At 39.5% G+C, this 22,222-nt stretch overlaps 1 protein-coding gene across 2 annotated transcripts in view; it reads right to left on the bottom strand.

Annotated features, from left to right (window-relative positions):
- OXR1 (oxidation resistance 1) overlaps nt 1-22,222 on the bottom strand; it is an 830,701-nt gene that overhangs the window by 640,364 nt on the left and 168,115 nt on the right. For both annotated transcript variants that reach the window (XM_073632143.1, XM_073632145.1), the window contains exon 2: nt 7,723-7,797. In XM_073632143.1, coding sequence (XP_073488244.1) covers nt 7,723-7,739 — 17 coding nt within the window. In that variant the 5' untranslated portion in view covers nt 7,740-7,797. The remainder of the gene's footprint in view (nt 1-7,722; nt 7,798-22,222) is intronic.

Raw genomic sequence — 22,222 nt, 5'->3', positions numbered from 1 at the left:
CCCCAGAACGAGAAGAACAAGTGGTCCACAGGGGGCGACTTCTTATGAAACAGGACTTTGGAAAAGGTGATCATTTATGTCTGCCAGCCACTCTTTTCCCTCTAGCTTGACACATGGACCGTGTCATCAGTCACAAGCAGTTATGGCTGCCTTAGTAAATGAGCATGGGATAGAGCCAGGGTTCTCCACAGTTGTTTTACTAACATACCACTTCTTGTTTTACCTGTTACCAAAGGTGTTACCAAAAGCTGAACATCCCTTCCAGAGATTACAAAAAAGATATATCCAGATGTCCAAGTTAGGATCTTACAAGTATGCATTTTGTCTGTATGGACATGTTTCTTGGATGTCCAGTGGCAAATGCTACTGCAAAGGCCACAGTAAAAAGTGTTATCAGAAGTAGTTTGTAAGTACAGAGGGCAGAAAGTACAGAGAGTAACAGAGGAAATAATTTTTATAGGAGAGTCCTTACTAGAAGTTTTGAGGTTTTATTTTTACACCCCTTACTGTCTACAATGTAGCGGACAAAGTAAAGTAAGAAACTAGAAAACTTTTGCCTGAATGTTTTCTTAAATTTTATCAGGCCTCTAAGGGGGATATTGGACTCTCTCCCTATGGGATTTGGTTTGGGAGTGTGTTACTCACTTGCTTATATTTTGTCTCAGCAGCTGAAGTCCTCCATTCAGATCTCACAGAGAATGTTGCTGATCTTTTAAGGTTTTTTACAAACTCATTTATGAGTTTTCTCCCCAATTCCAGATCCTAAAAGTTTGGAAGGATCTAAAACTAAAGCCAAGTGACTTGTGGATTGTTAAGAGACATTTATATATAAAGAAATGTTTGGAGACTCAATACAGCATCTATTTCATGTACAGTTTTTGCAAAACTTGAAGGAAAAGTCACCTGGATCCACACCATACACTGCAAAAATGACTAAATTAAAGAAATCTCTGTGTTTGATTTGTTTCCCTCTTGTGATCACAGTCTAGGGTACTTTTTGATTCAATTACTTTAATTGTAAGGGATATATATATATATTTGAAAAATAGTTTAGCCATGTTGAAGTCATATTTGTCTTTTGTATGTCTTCCATTATATGTAGAATTGTCTGTGTTTACATATGCTGATAAGTCAGCATACCAACAATTCAGCTAGAAGGCCATTCTGGCCACAGGAGTGTACAGCCAGTACTCTGTAAATATGTCTTATCAATCATTTGTTTTTCACAATGAAAAGTCATTTTGTAATGAAAAAGTTGCTCGGCTATTATTTTCTCCACAATGGAGTTTTTTGCCTCTTTGGCCAGGACTACCTCCACCTAAGCGTGTGGAGGTTCCAGGTTAAAGGTGATAGCAGGTATGGTTAGTGATCAAAATATTGATCAAAAGAGGGGAGACTGTAATGGAAATTTGTAAGTTCTGTATATAATTGTATTGTATTTTGTATGTATTGCACACTGCCCTCACTGTGCACATGGCACTAATAATGTTTTCAGTACATGTTTACATTCTTTTGAGTCCTGATTAGAATTAGCCTGCCTATGTAACGCCCCTTGTTACCATAAACGTACAATTGTAATATTAATGTGATACCTACGTAATCATGTGCATAAAAACCTTCAATTGCGTCATAATAAAGCAGAACAGTAATTTGGAAAGATGCTGAGCGTATCTTTTGTGTCTGTTCCCTACTGCAGTAGTTATTATTAATTTGGAACCACTAATCAATATGAGGATAGGGGTTGCCTATCATCAATTTAACCGAGTCATGCCCGTCAGTGCCACCTCATTGGTGCCACCTCATTGGTGCCCATCAGTGCCGCCTTATTAGTGCCCGTTAGAGCAGCCATGTCAGTGCCCATCATTGAAGGAGAAAACTTATTTACAAAAAATTTTAACAGAAGCAAAGAAAAACTTTTTTTTTTTTAAATTTTTGGTATTTTTTTATTTGTTGCGCAAAAAATAAAAATCCCAGAGGTGGTCAAATACCACCAAAATAAAGCTCTATTTGTGGGAACAAAATGATAAAAAATTTGTTTGGGTACAGTGTAGCATGATCGTGCAATTGTCATTCAAATTGCGACAGCGCTGAAAGGTGAAAATTGGCTTGGGCGGGAAGGTGTCTAAGTGCCTGGTATTGGAGTGGATTTTGCCTTGAATTCCACTTCAAGACTTAAATATAAATAAATAAAAAATAAAAAAAAGAAGTGCCATCAGGTTGGTAAAATAAAAATACCTCCAATCTGGAGCTGTTTCCACAATACCACTTTAATACATTTGATCTGGTTTTAACGCTCCAGCATCTATCAAGAATATAACGGTAAGTTTTAAGTAGACTAACTTCCTAATGTTTACTTACAAAGAAATTCAAGTGGAACTCAACTCTATCTGAGCACCACAAACTGAAACTGCTATTTCATTAATTTTTAACATCCAAAGCAAACTCACCCATCCATCCATGTCTCCATGCTTTCTTTTGTTGAGAAATCACTTTGAAAACCCCCCCCCCTAGCATTTCTAGCTGCAGCCATCTTTGCAAACAGTACCCAATCACATGCAAGGAAAATTTAAAAAAAAACAATATGTTTTCTTGGATATGATTGAATAGTGCAAGTCAGCAGAGCTTTACCACATTCACTAAGCTAAGGGAAATTTCCCATGCAAAGTAAAAATCCCCTTGAAAAGTGAACAGCTTGTATAAGTATTGAAGCCATGGGGTTAAAATGACAGCCAGGTAACTGGCAAAAGCAGAATAAGAAAACAGTAATGGCAGCCTTCATCTTCTCTCACCACAGGTCTCCTTTAAGTAACAATCTCCACTGCTGAGTCCTGCTCTAGTTTAGAACAGACACTGTGACACAGTAATTGCTTTTACAGCAGGGTGATGCGGATGCGTGAACTGCATGAACATCCAATTTATTCAGCAATTTTTTTTTTACCAAATATTATTACTGTCTGGATAAATCTTAATACAACCAGAAATGACTGGAGCTCTGTGCTGCTGGGACCTGTAACAAGTTTTCTATAGCTATAATTATGTACTTTGCTTGTTTTCCCAAATTTAAAATAAATATTCATAATGTGATATGTAGTAGTAGTGGACTCATTGCAGTTTAATTGTCTATAGTCCTAATAAATAAAGGGATACAGTTACTTAAAGTGATCCATTTAATTGTTTGCAAAAGTAAGCAGTGAACACGTAATAGTAATGCTGCACAAATATTAGCAGGATACAATAAAAAAACTTTACAACTACATATAAAGATTCAATTTAAAGACAGTTTCCTTATGTTTAGATCAGTGGATGAAGTGGATGGGGCCGGCCAGAGGACTTATAAAAGATCCAGACATTGTCCTTTTAGGAGAATACCTGGATCTCCATGGAGCAGAGGTAAAGGGAGAAGATATTTTATTTGCTTATTTAACCACTTAAGGACCGAGCCTCTTTTTGACACTTGTCGTTTACTAGTTAAAAATCAGTTTTTACTTAGAACCCCCAAACATTATATATATTTTTTTTCTAACACCCTAGAGAATAAAATGGCGGTCGTTTCAATACTTTCTGTCACACTGTATTTGTGCAGCAGTCTTACAAGTGCACTTTTTTTGGATAAAAAAAGTACACTTTTTTTAATTAAAAAATAAGATAACAGATAACAGATACTTTTTGGTTATGGATGACCAATGGCATATTTCTGTTGCATTTTGTCTTTATATGGTCCTTAATTGTATTCTGTTTTATGCAGTGACACATCTATCCCTTTCTCTCACCAAACAACCCCTGAGGAAGCCCTAGTGGGCGAAACATGTCGGGATACCATTACTGAGTGACCCCCTTTTTTTCATCTAATTTGATGTGTACTGATGTCTATGTGACTTAATTATGTAGCCAATACAACTTTTAAACTTGTTCTATGTCTAACTGTGACAATTTTATTTATTTTTTTGTAAGAGTAACTCTATTTGCCTGGCACCCATAAAATCCCACCAAATTATCCTCCTGTCTATATATATTATTCAGGGATGGTGGTGCCCTCCTGTTGACACTGTCACCTATCCATTTCAACCAGCAAAATAACAGTGAAGTTAGACCATTTTTTTTTATATTGTGAAAGATAATGTTATGCCGAGTAAATTGATACCCAACATGTCACACTTCAAATTTGCGCCCGCTCGTGGAATGACGACAAACTTTTACCCTTAAAAATCTCCATGTTTTAAAATTTCTACAGGTTACACGTCTTGAATTACAGAGGAGGTCTGGGGCTAGAACTATTGCTCTCACTCAAACAATCATGGCGATACCTCACATGTGTGGTTTGAACACTGTTTTCATATGCGGGCGCTACTCACGTATGCGTTCGCTTCTGCGTGCGAGCTCGTCGGGACAGAGTGCTTTAAAAAAAAAACATTTTTATTCTTTCTTATTTATTTAACATTGTTATTTTGACACTGTCTGTTTAAGAAAAAAAAATGTTGCTTCACTTTTATTCCTATTACAAGGATTGTAAACAACCCTTGTAATAGAAAAAAAGCATGACAGGACCTCTTAAATATGAGATCTGGGGTCAAAAAGACCTCATATCTCATATTTACATTAAAATGCAATAAAAAAAGAAAAAAATGTCACATGCTATGGGAAGCCAGGCATCCATGGGAAAGGAAGCAATCGTCTCCGCTGCTACCGGCGGGTCTGGTAAGCGACGGAGACGTCCGGTAAGCTGCGGGAGGGGGTAGGGCACCTCTCCCACCGTCGATAAAAGTGATCTTGTGCGGAGACCACTATTCTCTCAAAGAGAAACACACGGCATTCTCAAAAATACTGGGGTTATGGCAGCTAGCTGCTGCCATAACCCCAGTATTTAGCATCAAATTACCAACGTACCGGTACGTTGTTTTGCGTGAAGTGGTTACATTTGATTGTAGAGCTTTTCTTTGACCTGCCTATGTGTGTGCAGCATTATTACAGCACAATAATATTATTATAATATTATGACAACAGACACTTATTTTAAATCCAAATTGAAATCTCATACTTGTATTCTTTCTATAGTGTGATACAGCCGTATGTTATAAAATAGAAATGCCATATAGTGTATGTATTTTATTTTTGTAGTATTAGGTAGAGTAGAGAACAGTGAAAATCCCTGCCATGTTATTGTTTGCTGTCTATGTACCACTTGAGAAATTTCTCTTCATGTTCTTTTTCCAGAAAGGAGGGCTCCTGATAACGCCAAACTGACAAAACGCGTTGGTAGGGGCTTCCTTACTTCACCTACATCACATCCGGTTGCTAGTTTCCAGTCCGTAGAAAGCAGGTGCATTCCGTACATAGTGTTATGATCCTTTAGCGTGTGATTGCCAAGCAAACACATTATCTGTGTAAGTGTTTTTACATGGTAGGAACATCTTGGTTTGTTTCATATACCTCTACAAGGGAATCCCTATACCTGGGAGAAGGAACATCAGCACCTAAGTATTGCTAAAGAGGTTATAAAGAGAGCCTGGAGGAATAAAAACTAGTATAAAAAGAGTAAGAGGTCATGGATAGCCAGTGAGTGCAGTATGTAGAAGGAAGCAGGGAATCAGCACGTGGAATAATATGCTATTGCAGTTCTTGGCACCTGAATGATTTATAAAACATTGCACACTTTAGGATATTTTTCTCTATAGCACTTGAGAAACAAATTGCACAATTTATTAATATATATTCAATTTTATTTAATTGCACATAGCACTTTATATTGTTTTGCACAGATGTAGCATTTTGCACAATTATTGATTGCATTGTAATTCAAATTATTACTGCTTGATGAATAGCAGCTCACCCATACCATTTACTTTATAGCATTTTTTAGTACCATCGGGAACATATTTTGGTGATATTCGCGGGGGCAGGGCAGCTATTGCAACCATTTACAAAATAGTCCACAGCGCAGGGTATATATATAACTATAGATATATAGATATATAGATCTATATATCTATAGATATACATATATTGATTGCTTTTTCCAGAGAAGCAACAGGAGGTTAGAGGACTAACCCCAAAGTGGAGAACCCTCCTCTTAGTTGTCTTTGGAACAGATGTCCCCATTGGAAGATTCCCCCTTACCTCTTGTTCTAGGGACAACTCTACAAATTAGGATTCCCCCTCCCTTTCCTTTTTCCAAGTAAACTTTTCAGTATAGCGATACAGGAGCTGCCATCGCTGAGTCCTTTTCGAAAATGTTACTTGGCTGATCTAGCTTCTGATTACAAACATGTATAAAGCAAGGTAGGTAGGTAAGATAGGAGCAAAGCCTAAGTGCAGCCCCCCCCCCCCCCCCCAGAAAAATCAGCAATGGGACATAACTTACAGTCAAAAGTATGTGTCCCTTGTGTTGATGTCTCTTCCTTTAGTTGTGTTGGAATACAATGTCCATTTGTATTTTATGCAACAACTACATCAATATCAGTATCTAGTAGAGGTATATTCTTCAACCAGTAGATGGCAGTGTTTATAAGTTTGTAGCTGTATCTATGGTATGCTCTATGTCTTTTCTCTGAATAAAGTTCCTGTTTCCGGTCTGCAGTTAAGCAGCAGCAAAGGCCATGTGGACTGTGCACTGTTTGTTCTGTAGGGCTATATACAGAATTTCTAAAAGGTTATGGGCCCAGGCATAGCCCAGACACCCACCCAGGCATAACCTAGAGAAAAGCTGAGAACCCAGTCATAGCCAGCTACAACAAACAAGTGAAAAATACAGCAACAGAAAGAAGACTGCAACAGAATGAAAAGAAAATGGCAAGTAACACAGCTTCGACAAAGCTTTAATTTTCAAATCTACACAAACATGTTTCCTATGTGCAGTTAAGTAGCAGCAAAGCCCATGTGGACTGTGCACTGTTTGTTCTGTAGGGCTATATACAAAATTTCTAACAAGTTGAAATCCTGCTCTGTCCATGCCCCCCCCCAAGAACCGCTCCTGTAATCTTCTTGTGCAGTGGGGTTAGTAGAAATAAGGGGCTGTCACAAGCACTCATCAAGAGAGCCCAACCATGCTCACCCAGCTACTTCATTCATAGAAGCCATACTGCAACTTATTTAAATAAAACAGGATCTAAGAATGGAGGACAGGTAGATGATCGAAAAGGTCCTCCCCTTCCATTCATAGCTCCTTCTATTAACCCCTGCCACACTGGTCGATTACAATGGTAGGAGTGGGTGGGGGCATTTTAACTTAAAGAACATGCATAGGCACAGGGGACACATCCTACTGACTGTAAGTTATGTCCCTTGTGCTGATTTTTATGGGGTTTTTTTTGCTTGTGTTTAGGCTTTAAGAAATCTTATATACTTCTTCACCTGAGTTCCAAGCTCTAAAACTCCTGTATTCCCTGCCCTATTCTCGCCATGTAATATTAGAGCAAATACAAATTCAGTAAGAAGGAGGATGAGAGACTGATGTGGCTGCTTCAGACAGCAGTGCAGATTTAGGAAGTCAAACATGGAGATCCTCAAGAGTCTCAAAAGGCTGGCATCTACCCAAAACAGAGATAGTAATTTTGGACAGCATAACAATTTAAACAGAAAATAATAATAATAATAATAAGCGATGGTAGTAGACACAGAGTTTCTTAGCAGTAAACAGCAGGTTGTGGAAACCTATGATCTGCCATACTTCTTCCCAAAAGCCCCTGTGCTTAAAAAACAAGCTGAAGAGTAAAACCATAAACTGACCTTCTAGTGCTGAACATTTTGATCAATGTGCTCTCTCACATTCAAGGCTTCTCTTCTTTGGCCTGTCTGAGGAACCTGAAAAAAATACAAGACATTCAGCTTTCGAATAAAGAGCGCAGATGAAGCTATTACTGTGCTGCTGGATAATATCTATAGAAAAGAGAATCTTATACACAACAATGACAGCTTGACATTCAAAGGTTTTCCTTTATATATGAAGATGATTTATGAAGAACACAAACTTTCCATGCAGCATAATTGTGTTAACATAGTAGGTTTCATGTATCAAAGTGTTTTCTCAGAGGAACCTGTACTTTCTGCAAGGAACCAATCTGAGTAAACTTTTTATTCACAGTCATATTTAGTACAGGAGGGGATTTGATCTGCTGACTGCAGAGTGACTCATGCAATCTAATCATCACTTCATAGCTCTGTACTCCTTTTGGTCTGGAGCAGTTTTATCATCTTGGAAATGCATCGATTTCATGCATAATAATTAAATGATTTTTAAAACTTTCTTTTTAAATGCTTCCATACCCAGAATAATAAAGCTGCTGTGTAACATGGACTTAAAATTGCCAAACTGCATAACACATAAATAATTCAAGTAACTAGCTTTCATTTTGGATGGAATAGAGGGGGATTATAACCCCTGTATGGTTTATTTTTGCCCTCTTTGTTCCAATGGGGATATTTCCTTTCACATCCTGTCCCGTAGCCAAAACAGGAAGTAAGAGGAAATCCCTACAAATTAACGGAATCTATTGGGGACCCCCAGGTCACCAGAACTAGTGTCCCCATTGGAAGATTTCTCTTATGTTTCTGGGGACAACCCAAAATGTGGGATTTTCTTTTACTTTCAATAAGAATGGTAAACAGAGCTAATAGAGAGGGTGAATCTCCCCAACACTGACAGCAATAAAAACTGGCAGGTGTTTCAATCACTTTCCCCTCTATCCAAAATAGAAAAAAGTTTTGCCTTTAGTTATACTTTAAATACGTAGCCATAATGTACCCATAACGCTTAGAAAGTATCAGTACTCAACAGCTTCTTTTTTTATAAAATATATTTTAAATGAGAATTCATATAACAATGTCAGGGGCAGCAACATTTGGCCAAAGAAGGAATTGAAAATAGCAATATACTGTTTGCAAACATGGTTTATAAGTCAACTAGTAGGACAGGGTCTAGAAAGGGTCTACAAAGGGGTCACAGTAAGTACCAGGATGGACAACAGTCGGTTAAAAATTGATAGGTGGGGTTCAGAGGGGAAAGGCCTTCATTACCAGGTTTTAATGCAGTTAAGTGGAGTATAAAGAATCAAATGGGTCATTAAGTAGCTACTTAGATACCATTAGGTATCTTGGAAGCACTTCATTATAGACTGTTGGGTGCCACTGCCAACCGGTAGGATTTGGATAAGGGATTCACAAACATCAAAAAATGTTTTGACATGTGATTCTTTGCTTAAGGAGGCTTCCACCCAGTCCATGCAAAAAAACATAGTTAGTTTAGTTTTAGAGTGGGGAAATAATTATTTGATCCCCTGCAGATTTTGTAAGTTTGCTCACCTATCATAGGTGTATTTTAAATGATAGAGACAGAATATCGACCAAAAAAAAAAGAAAAGAAAAAAAAACAAGATACAAATTTTATAAATTGAGTTGCAGTTCAGTTAGTAAAATAAGCATTTGATCCCCAAGCAAAACATGACTTAGTAGTTGGTGGTGAAACGCTTGTTGGCAAGCACAGAGGTAAGATGTTTCTTGTAGTTGGTTACCAGGTTTGCACACATCTCAGGGGAGATTTTGGTCCACTCTTCTTTACAGATCTTCTCAAAATCCTTAAAGTTTCTTGGCTGTCGCTTGGCAGCTCGAAGTTTTATCTCCCTCCTTAAATTTTCTATAGAGTTAAGGTGTGGAGACCACTCCATGACCTTAATGTGCTTCTTCTTGAGCCACTCCTTTTTTGCCTTTGTTGTATGTTTTGGGTCATTGTCATGCTGTAAGACCCATCCACGACTCATCTTCAGTATTCTGGCTGAGGGAAGAAGGTTCTCATCCAAGATTTTACAATACATGGCCCCATCCATTTGCCTCTCAATGCGGAAAGGTCTGTCTCTACCTTTAACATAATGATTCCATCACTTTGACTTTATGGATGGTGTTCTTAGGGTCATAGTCAGCATTTTTCTTCCTCCAAACACAGTGAGTTGAGTTAATACCAAAGAGCTCAATTTTGGTCTTATCTAACCACAGCACTTTCTCCCAATCATTCTCTGAATCATTTAGATGTTCATTGGCAAACTTCAGACAGGCCTGTACATGTGTCTTCTTGAGGAGAAGGACCTTGTGGGCGCTGCAGGATTTCAATCCATGGCGGCGAGTTTTGTTACCAATGGTTTGTTTGGTGACTGTTTACCTACTGCCTTAAGATCATTCACAAGCTCCTCTTGTGTAGTTCTGTGCAGATTCCGCACTTTTCTCATGATCATCCTTACCCCATGAGGTGAAATCTTGCATGGAGCTCCAGAACAAGGGCGATAGATGGTTAATTTGTATTTCTTCCATTTGTGAATAATCACTCCAACGGTTGTCTCGTTCTCAACAAGCTTCTTGCTGATGGTCTTGTAACCCATTTCAGCCTTGTGCAGGTCTACAATCATGACCCTTGACATCCTTTGACAGCTCTTTAGTCTTGTCCATGATGTTGTGGTTTCAATGGAAGAAAGACATTCTGTGGACAGGTGTCTTTTATACACATAATGAGTTGTCGTTAGGAGCACCTTTTTAAATTGACAGGACTAATCTGTGTACCACATGAGCAGATACCTTGGGAGCCAGAATTATTGTTGGTTGGTAGGGGATCAAATACTTATTTTAATCACTGAACTGCAACTCAATTTATAACATTTATATCATGTGTTTTTCTGGATTTTTGGTTGATATTCTGTCTCTATCATTTAAAATACACCTATGATAAAAATGATTGACCCTTCTTTTCTTTGTAAATGGGCCAACACACAAAACCTGCAGGGGATCAAATGATTATTTTCCCCACTGTAAACAAAAAAATAGTGGGGGGTTCCAGATAATCCACCTATGAAGAATGGTTTCCCATGCTACAAGGGATATAGTAGTGAATTGTTTTCAGCCTCTTGAGGTTCTAGTACCTGGGAGTACTCAACAGGCTTAACTTAGAGGACATCCACCAATAATGGACCGAAGAGGGTATCCATGCTGATAGATGACCAATGATAGACAGAAGAGTGTGATAGATGAGCTCACGTTCAAAATGTTTTTATTTTTTTACAATTGGGAGATGATTTACTAAAGGCAAATAGGCACATTGCAAAGGAATTATCCATAGAGTTTGGTGAATGTGATGAAAGGTCACGTTGCAAAGAATACCCAATCACATTCAAGAAAAATAACATGAAAAAAAAATGTTATTTTTGCTTACACAGTTTTGTTTGATGGAAGTCAGCAGAGTGAAATTCACTAAGCTCTGGAGAAAATTATCTTGCAAAGTAAACTATTTTCCTTTAGTAAATCAACCCCTTGATCACCATAGAAATCCTAGATGTCAAGCTGCCATGATAAAAATGACTCCCACACCATGCCAAGTATAAAGGGGTAGCACAACTTCTCCCCACAACTTTATGTTCCAGAGCGCTTGCCCAAACATTCCCATTAATCCTTGCCCTGCAGTTCTTATTACTATCTGATTTCTCCTGCCCAATCAAGTAAGGGCTTCCCCAAATACTTTCAAAGTCACCGCTTTTTAAAGAGGAAGTAAACCCTGATGGGTTTTACTTCCTCCTTTTTCCCCTGCAAAGTAAAAGCATATTGGGCTAGTATGCATCGCATATTAGCCCATTATGTGTGGCTTGCCTGCAAATGAAGCCCGTCTTGTCCCCGCTGGTGGCCGCATCCATCTTCGCCCCTCTTCCTTCTGGAGCTGCGAACTCCGGCTCTGTGACTGGCCAGAGTCGCGTGACGTCACTCCCACACTTGCGCGTGGGAGCTGTTAGTCATGGCACTTGCTAGTGAAGTAACGGCACGGAGGGCCGTTTCTTGACAGCGCATTCGCCGATTACATCATCAGCGCACTACAAGGTAAATATCTCCTAAGCGGCTCACCTTTAGGAGATATTTACAGTACCTATAGGCAAGCCTTATTATAGGCTTACCTATAGGTAAAAGTGATAATGAGAGGTATAGAACCACTTTAAATCTTAACTCAGGGATTGTAAGAAAAAATACTCTTTTAAGCAAGGATCCCCCACAGTGCAAGGAGTAAATGCTTGGTTAAATGTCTAGAGGGCCAAGCAACAGGTAATATTACCTAACCTGACTGCCTGCTCCTGCAGGCTCCGGTGCTGTCATCTTCCCCGCAAACCTCTAGGCATTCCTTGACATCATCATGTATTAACCCTGCATTATATGTGGAGGAGGTGAGCATATGACCACAGCTGTGAGCAGTTTAGAGAGGAGGCTGCAGGGATCTAGTCTCACAGACAGAGGGAGCCTATTAGAGCCAGGTATAAGGCAACTGTTACTCTACCACCTAGATTTAATAAAACTGATTAGTTTTTCTTGATCAATCACAGGGCTGAGGTGGATGGAGGAATCCTCCCCGCTGTGCTATTTTATTCTGACAGCAGGCCTCCAACACTGGTCAGCACTGCAGCTGATTGGCTGTAGCTTCTGATCGAATGAAACATTTCCAACATTCCTGTCTGACAAAAGTCAATCATTAGATTGATTTCTGTTGAGCTGGAACAGCCATAGATGGATGGAAATTCAGCAGGCCAGCTTAAAGTGTCACAAAACCCACATCATAAAAAACTAACAATAAATGGTATGAGATTCATTTTCTGTATTCTGCAAAAAAAAAGGTTGATCCTGCTGCTCTCTCTCTCCCCTTTCTGTTCATGTCTCCAATTCAGCTAGAAATTTTGCAGCTGTGGTGGCAAATCTGCACATGCTCAGTTTTCAGTGAGTTTCTATGCTGAGCATTTCCTCCCTGTCAAATCTTTGCAGCTAATGTGACTATAGAGTCACACATGTGGGCGTATTCACTTGTAAGGCACTTTGAAGTCGCTGAATGTTCATTCCAAAGTGCAGGGCATTTTGGGAGCGCTAAATACAGCGCTCCCAACCTGCCCCAAAGATGCTTCTTGCAGGACTTTTCAGAACATCCCGCAAGCGCACCGCCCCAGTGTGAAAAGACACACTGGAATGAATAGGAGGCGGTTTTCAGGGGCTTTGCAGAGGCCATTTCTAGCGCTAAAGCCCCTGAAAACCGCCCCAGTGTGAAAGGGGTCTTAGTATTCAAAGTGAACAGGCATGTGCTTTTCCCATAGTTGGATAACTGAGGTGATTATTCACGTAATTTATTGTTGGACGCTTCTCAACTCTTTAGTAAATCAACCTTATAACTTCTAAAAGGTACATGGTAAGATTCAGTATATATAAGCAAAGCTGACTGGAGGCTACAGAAAGGTACAGTTCTGAGTTTCAGTGTAAATGCAAGCACATAATAACTCTTACATCATATACTAGCAATTATAAGCATAATTATTGATGTAAACAGTGAAGCAAAAGTCAGTACTATAGACTAACATGGATGGCCATCAATTAATTCTCAAGGACCTTCAAAATCTCACCCTATGATCTATTTCACAAGTTATTGGCTGCAGATTATTGACATCTCTTTATCTTCCAGACTACCAATGGATATTTGCCAATGATAGCACAAATCTGAGGAAGAGATGGACCAATAGGCATACTGCCCTACAGCTCTGCTGCATAACTTTGACACAGTTGTTCTTACTGCAATCCAAATAAGAGCACACATGCAATGTTGCCATAGCTCACTGCTGATGAGATTTATTCAGATTATCACCCTGGATAAAATACTATTGAAGTTTTAATCAACATTTAGTCTTTATAAGTTGTTTTCTATTGCAAGCCTTGATAAAGGGGTTGTTTGTGGGCCCTAAAACATGTTGGCTATTCCTTTGATTGTTCATTTGGCCTTTACTGGAGTACAATTATATTTAGACCATTGACCAGTGGTTTGGCACTTCAATTGCTTATCGCACTACAACCCAAGAAAACAGTGAAGATCCTTTGGGGTGTAGAAGCTGCCTACCTGGAAACTAGATCTCCTGAACCAACATCATCACAATACTATTCCATAGAACTGATAGAATAACCTTGTAGATCCAGTGCTATATTTCCACTTTCTAAAATAGGTTACCCTATTGCAATTTCTTTTGTAAGTAAAAATCTACTGGCCCATTCCCTCTCTCATCCATATTAGGTGAGCGCCCAAGGGCCCATTCAATTATATTTAAATCAGCAAGTAGAGTCATGGGGAATTGCTTGTACCATTTGAAACACAGAATAAATTAGATGTAAATAGAGCTTTGTAGTGTTATGTCTGGTGTTATCTGTGAGTCTGCATGAGGTGTCATGGAAGAACAAAAATAATGACTCATGAAATAAAATGTTAATAGCTAAATTATCATTTCATGCAGAAATAGAACTGATGTTATTGTCATTTTAGAAAACTACTTACTACCCTTTCTGTTAAAATAAATCAAATTCTTTTTTTAGTTCCCATGACTTTAACAGTCAGGAACACATAGCGGCGGATTTACTAAAACCGGAGAGTGCAAGATCTGGTGCAGCTCTGCATGGTAGCCAATCCGCTTCTAACTTCAGCTTGTTCAATTAGGCTTTGACAACAAAACAAAAGAAGAACTAGAAACCAATCAGCTTCTATTTTTTTTTTTTTTTTTGCTTTTGTTTTTTTGTGAAAGCCTAATTGAACAAGCTGAAGTTAGAAACGAATTGGCTACCATGGACAGCTGTACTAGATTTTGCACTCTCCAGTTTTAGAAAATCAACCCCAAAGAAAATTTTACATTTTGAGCATCCCAACAGAACTTTACATTGCTTCAGACACCTAGATGCATATTAAATAAATAGAGCAAATCAGTAGGGATGAGCCCAACACCCCCCCAGTTCGGTTTGCACCAGAACGTGCAAGCAGGCAAAATATTTGTGCGAACATGCAAACACGTTAAAGTCTATGGAACACAAATATGAAAATTCAAAAGTGCTCATTGTAAAGGCTTATATGCAAGTTATTGCCATAAAAAGTGTATAGGGACCCGGGTCCTGGCCCAGGGGACATGTATCAATGCAAAAAAAGATTTAAAAACGGCAGTTTTTTCAGGAGCAGTAATTTTAATAATGCTTAAAGTGAAATAATAAAAATGAAATATTCCTTTAAATATCGTGCCTGAGGGGTCTCCTTAGTCTGCCTTTAAAGTAGCGTATCTTTCCCGTGTTCATAACAGTACCACAGCAAAATTACATTTCTAAAGGAAAAAATTTAATTTAAAACTGCTCGCGGCTGTAATGTATTGTCGGATCCTGGCAATATAGATAAACATTTTTGAAAAACCCTGCACCAAAATGAAAAAAAAATTGCGTGGGCGTCCCCCCAAAATTCATACCAGGCCCTTCAGGTCTGGTATGGATATTAAGGGGAACCCTGCATCAAAATAAAAAAATGTCATGGGCCTCCCCCCAAAATCCTGACAAGGTGTTTTGGTGGGGACCCCAAAATACCCTCCCCATGTTGAGGGCATGTGGCCTGGTACGGTTCAGGAGGGGGGGTGCTCTTTCGTCCCCCTCTCCTTTTCCTGCGGCCTGCCAGGTTGCGTGCTCGGATAAGGGTCTGGTATAGATTTTGGGGGGCCCCACAGGATTTTTAAAAAAAAATTGGCTCGGGGTTCCCCTTAATATCCATATCAGACCTGAAGGGCCTGGTATGGACTTTGGGGGGACCCCACACAATATCTTTTTTTAAATTTGGCACAGGGTTCCCCTTAATATCCATACCAGACCCAAAGGGCCTGGTAATGGACTGGGGGAGGGGGAACTCATGCAGTTTTTTTCAATGATTTTTATCTATATTGCTGGGATCCGACAATACATTACAGCCGCGAGCAGTTTTAAATGACATTTTTTCCTTTACAAATGTAATTTTGCTGCTTTCATTCATTTCACTATGTACGGCCGCTATGTAAGCAGCTTTACATAGTGTGGGGCGTGGACTCAGCTCCCTGAGCCATGATTGGCCAAAGGCTGCCTGCCTTTGGCCAATCATGGCTCTCACAGCGGAGCGCGCTGTGATTGGCCAAAGCATGCAGGTCAGGTGCATGCTTTGGCCAATCAGCAGCCGCCAATGCACTGCGATCTCGCAGTGCATTGACGCTCTCGCGTTCATTATGGAGCATTCCGCGGGCGCTCAAATTTCCCGCGAATGCCCCATAATGTTTTAAATTTGATGAACACCCGATGTTCGAGTCTAACTTACGTTTGGCTCATCCCTACAAATCAGTAACCCATATCACCTGTACAACTAACTCCTAGTCTGTCTGCCTTTAGGTGATCCCTGAAAACTAATCTCTTTTCCTGTACTCTACTCTACTATACTGTACAACTGAATTTAACTTTATTGAGCAACATACTCCCCCTACCCACAGTTCCTACTTTTTGTGTCACTTGACCTTCCCTTTAGACTATAAGCTCCATGAGCAGGATCCTCACTTTACATTAAAGCCTAACTCCTGGCAAAACTGTTTTGTAGTTACAGCTTATCTACTAATTATTTCTTATCCTCTTACCTTATCAAGCTAAGAGCTGAGCGTGGTAAATTACTACAGTAATGCAATGGGTATAGATGTATCAATAAAAATTATGGTTAAATACTTTCAATTCCATCCCCAACTCTAATAAAAAAACCCAAAGGGGGGCCATTGGTTAAAAGAAATAAATTGGTTGATTTACTAAGGCTCCATACACACTAGCATTTTTTTAAGCTCCTAGAAGCTGTTATTAGCATTTTCTTTTCTGCTCCTAGAAGCTAAATAGTGTTATCCTATGTGTCCATGCACACTACTATAGGCTATTGGCATCTTTTTGAGCTTCAGAAAAAAATAGTGTTGTAGTGTTTCTCTGAACTTTTTTCCCCAGCAGAAAAAAAAAAAAGGTAAACGCTTCTGAACGCTACTAAAACGCTCCTAACAGCTTTTTCCGAGCATTTTTTTTCTTTGTGTACTGTAAAAATGCTAATAAATCGCAAATGCTCCTAAATGCTCCTGAAAGCTTCTAAAAGCTGCTAAAAAGCTACTACAAGCTGGCACAAAAACGTTATTATCCGCATTTTTCATCCAGCATTTTTTCAAGCTTTTTTGAGCTTATAAAAAACGCTAGTGTACATGGAGCCTAAAGGCAAATAGGCTGTTTACTTTGCAAAGTAAGTTGCACTCTGCAAGGGAATTTGCCACAGAGCTTAGTAAATGAGGTGAATGTCCGCTTACTTCCTTCGTTCAGTTATGTGCAAGCAAAAATGCTGTTTCTTCAATCTTCATCACATTCACTATGCTTCGGGGAAAATTTCCAATGAACAGCCCATTTGCCTTTAATAAATCAACCCCAAAGAGCAGTTTTTTCTTTTTTATACTCGTTGACCACACATTCTTTCCCTATAATTAATACTTGATTTGATTGTAGCCGTATTAGTGCAATTGTGACAGAGAAAATTGAGTACTGTCCGTGATACTTTTTTTATTTTCACTAACATACAATTTTTCAGGACAAGCTTTCGGGGTATGTCCCCTTCTTCAAGGTCCAAGCAGTACTGATTCACAAATTTTTAAGCAGAATGTTAAAGAAGAAGAAAAAAAAAAAAAGAGAAAACCAAACACATACAAATCAATGGTAATAAAGATAGCAGCAGAGTTAGTGAGATAAGACAGAGGGAGAGCTAGGGGGGAATGCAGGGGGGGATGCTAGTCACAGAGCGGTCGTAAAACTTTAGCATAATGCGTAAGGAAACCAATATCTAAATTCAGGCCATTATTCTTCGTGTCAAAAAGAAGTATCATTCTTAGTTCAAACGTTTTCCTTTCCTGGATAGTTCTGAAATTCCCTTTAAGAACTAAGACATTGAGATCTTCTATAGTGTGGTCCGATTGTGAGAAATGATGTCCCACAGGTGTGCATAAACTGTCTTCTTTATGTTCTTTGATGGTATGTCTGTGCAAATTCATCCTCGCTTGCAACTTCTGTCCTGTTTCACCAACATAAGATCCTTTGCTGCACCTTTTGCATTGGATGAGGTACACAACATTACTTGAGGTACAGCTGTAAGATCCCATGATACTGAAGGTCCCATTTGTGTGTGTAACACTTTTGGATAGATTTATCAGGTTGCATACTTTGCAGCGTTTTTTATTGCAGGGTTTGCTACCATTATTTTCACTCTGATTATGAAGTCACAAATAATGGAAGCAAACCCTGCAATAAAAAACACTGCAAACTATGCAACCAGATAAATCTATCCAAAAGTGTTACACATACAAATGGGACCTTCAATATCATGGGATCTTACAGCTGTACCTCAAGTAATGTTGTGTACCTCATCCAATGCAAAAGGTGCAGATAAGGATCTTATGTTGGTGAAACAGGACAGAAGTTGCAAGCGAGGATGAATTTGCACAGACATACCATCAAAGAACATAAAGAAGACAGTTTATGCACACCTGTGGGACATCATTTCTCACAATCGGACCACACTATAGAAGACCTCAATGTCTTAGTTCTTAAAGGGAATTTCAGAACTATCCAGGAAAGGAAAACGTTTGAACTAAGAATGATACTTCTTTTTGACACGAAGAATAATGGCCTGAATTTAGATATTGCTTTCCTTACACATTATGCTAAAGTTTTACGACTGCTCTGTGACTAGCATCCCCCCCTGCATTCCCCCCTAGCTCTCCCTCTGTCTTATCTCACTAACTCTGCTGCTATCTTTATTACCATTGATTTGTATGTGTTTAGTTTTCTCTTTTTTTTTTTCTTCTTCTTTAACATTCTGCTTAAAAATTTGTGAATCAGTACTGCTTGGACCTCGAAGAAGGGGACATACCCCGAAAGCTTGTCCTAAAAAATTGTATGTTAGTGCAAATAAAAAAAGTATCACGGACAGTACTCAATTTTCTCCTATAATTAATAACACAGACATCTCTTAATCCCTACACTACCCTAAGACCCCTTTCACACTGAGGCAGTTTTCCGGTGTTTTAGTGCTTGAAATAGCCGCGTAGCCTCCCTGGCGGTTTTCCCGAGTGTGGCTCGGGGTTAAAATTCAGGACCATTAGCGGTAACCCCGAGCCACACTCGGGATTACATCGCAGGATCCTGGTGTGGCTTTACTTACCTTGTCCCCGGGATCCTGCGATGTCCCCCGCTATGTCTGCGGGCTCCATCCTCCTCCGAAGCCTCTCCTTGCCAGGCTCCGTTCCCTGCGAGCGGCGCGACGCACGGGGGCGGAGCCTGGCGGCAAATTCAAAAAAGTGTAAAATCATAACACATACAGTACTGTAATCTTACAGATTACAGTACTGTATGAAATTATTTCACATCCCTTTTGTCCCCAGTGCTTTGTCCTATGCCCTGCATGCAGTTTTATGTTATATATACTGTTCTTTCTGCCTGGAAACTGGAGATTGTCCATAGCAACCAAAAAGTGTCCCTTTACATCAAAAGAGGCTTTAGACCAGCTAGAAAACAGTGATAGTAAATTAGAACACTTGCAGAATTGAGCGATAGTGAATCGTGGGGAAATTTATTTTATTATTCATTTTTTTTTTTTTTTAATTATTTATTTTTATTTATTATATTATAATTTATGTTTTTGTGTTTCAAACTTTATCATACCCGGGATATCTACTAGACTCTTGTTTGGACAGATTTAAGTGTGTTATTGTTAAGAATTACAGACCTACAATATAAAACGCCAAATTTCCATGCAAAATAATTGTACCGCTTTCAGCACCTAAAATCCGAAATAATCATACCGCCAGGGAGGTTAAAAGCACCTGAAAACTGCCTCACATTCTGGACAATAAGTTTTCACACTAAGGCGGTGCGCTTACGAGACGTTATAAAAAGTCCTGCAAGCAGCATCTTTGAGGCGGCTTAGGAGTATTTAGCGCTCCCAAAACGCCTCTGCCCATTGCACTGAATGGGCATCTCTTCCAAAGCGCCTTAAAAGTTCTTTGAAAGTGCTGCAAAACTGGACTTTTTACCTTGTTTTTTAGGTAAAAAGTGCCCCGCTAGGGGCCGAAAAGAGCAGCATAAGTGCTGCTAAAACAGCGCTTTAGCTCTAACAGCCGGGCGTTCCAGTGTAAAAGGGGCCTAAACCTAATTAGGACAAGAAAAACAAAAAAAGGTTCTGTGCAAAGCAACTGATGCAGACAGAAGGATGAGGTTTTGGACACCAAAGCTTGTGTAACTGCAGGCCCTGGTTTTGGAACCCCAACTTTGGGAGCATGTAACTCACTCCATGTTACAGTGCTAAGCCAATCAGGTCTGTCACATGGAAAATCCACAGCCTCATTTACGTTATAACTCCAGCTGGAAACGCCAGTAACTCCAGGGATGAAACTAAAGGAAATATAATACTGGGAGTATGCTATAGGCCTCCTAACATGATGGATGAGGGGGAGACGGACCTCCTATCACAATTTGGATTAGCATTAAGGATGGGAAGTGTCATCATAATGGGGGATTTTAATTATCCAGACATAGACTGGGCGGAAGGAACTACACATTCGTCTAAGGCTCGCCAGTTCCTAAATGTCTTGCAGGACAATTTCATGGGTCAGATGGTAGATGCACCAACTAGAAACAAAGCGTTACTAGACCTACTGATTACCAACAATACAGACCTGATCACGGATGTGGAAATAAGGGGCAATTTTGGAAACAGCGATCACAGGTCAATTAGCTTCACTATAGATCACACAAATAGGAAACATAAGGGGAATACAAAGACACTGAATTTCAAAGGAGCCAACTTCCCTAAACTACAAACCTTGCTAAAAGATATAACTTGGGATAAACTCTTAGGAACAAAGAACACGGAGGACAGATGGGTTTGCTTTAAGAGCATATTAAATAAGGGCATGACCCAGTGCATCCCATTGGGAAATACATTTAAAAGAGCGAACAAAAATCCTGGATGGCTTAACTCCAATGTAAAAATGCATATAAAGGCAAAGGAGAAGGCCTTCAAACAATACAATGTTGAGGAATCATCATCAGCATTCAGACTTTACAAAGAATGCATCAAGAAATGTAAGGGTGCAATTAGGGTGGCTAAGATAGAACATGAAAGACACATAGTGGAGGAGAGAAAAAAAAAGGAACTATATACAAGATTTTAGTAAAGAAAACGCTATCATTAGCAGTAATCAGCATGGATTCATGAAGAATCGTTCTTGCCAAACCAATCTATTAACCTTCTATGAGGAGGTGAGCTGCCATCTAGATAAAGGAAGGCCTGAAGATGTGGTGTATCTGGATTTTGCAAAAGCATTTGCCACAGTTCCTCATAAATGTTTACTGTACAAAGTAAGGTCCGTTGGCATGGACTATAGGGTGAGTACATGGATTGAAAACTGGCTACAAGCGTGAGTTCAGAGGGTAGTGATAAATGGGGAGTACTCAGAATTGTCAGGGGTGGGTAGTTGGGTCCCCCAGGGTTCTGTGCTGGGACCAATCCTATTTAATTCAGTAATAAGCGACCTGGAGGATGGGATAAACAGTTCAATCTCTGTATTTTACTAAGCTAAGCAGGGCAATAACTTCTCCACAGGATGTGGAAACCTTGCAAGAAGATCTGAACAAATTAATGGGATGGGAAACTACATGGCAAATGAGGTTTAATGTGGAAAAATGTAAAATAATGCATTTGGGTGGCAAAAATATGAATGCAATCTATACACTGGGGGAGAACCTCTGGGCGAATCTAGGATCGAAAAGGACCTGGGGGTCCTAGTAGATGATAGGCTCAGCAATGGCATGCAATGCCAAGCTGCTGCTAATAAAACAAACAGAATATTGTCATTAACTCAAGAGATAAAGCGGTAATTCTCCCACTCTACAAGACTCTGGTCCGGCCTCACCTGGAGTATGCTGTCCAGTTCTGGGCACCAATCCTCCGGAAGGATGTATTGGGAATGGAGCGAGTACAGAGAAGGGCAACAAAGCTAATAAAGAGACTGGAGGATCTTAGTTATGAGGAAAGGTTGTGAGCACTGAACTTATTCTCTCTGGAGAAGAGACGCTTGAGAGGGGATATGATTTAAATTTACAAATACCATACTGGTGATCCCACAATAGGGATAAAACGTTTTCGCGGAAGGGAGTTTAATAAGACACGTGGCCACTCATTAAAATTAGAAGAAATGAGATTTAACCCTAAACTGCGTAGAGGGTTCTTTAGTGTAAGAGCGGAAAGTTGTGGAATTCCCTTCTACAAGCGGTGGTCTCAGCGGGGAGCATCAATAGTTTAAAAAAACTATTAGATAAGCACCTGAACAACCACAACATACAGGGATATACA

This window comes from Aquarana catesbeiana, linkage group LG05, assembly GCF_042186555.1.
Source record: "Aquarana catesbeiana isolate 2022-GZ linkage group LG05, ASM4218655v1, whole genome shotgun sequence".
Lineage (NCBI taxonomy): Eukaryota > Metazoa > Chordata > Amphibia > Anura > Ranidae > Aquarana > Aquarana catesbeiana.
The sequence above is the reverse complement of the archived record's forward strand: the minus strand, read 5'-3'. Positions and strand labels throughout refer to the sequence as shown.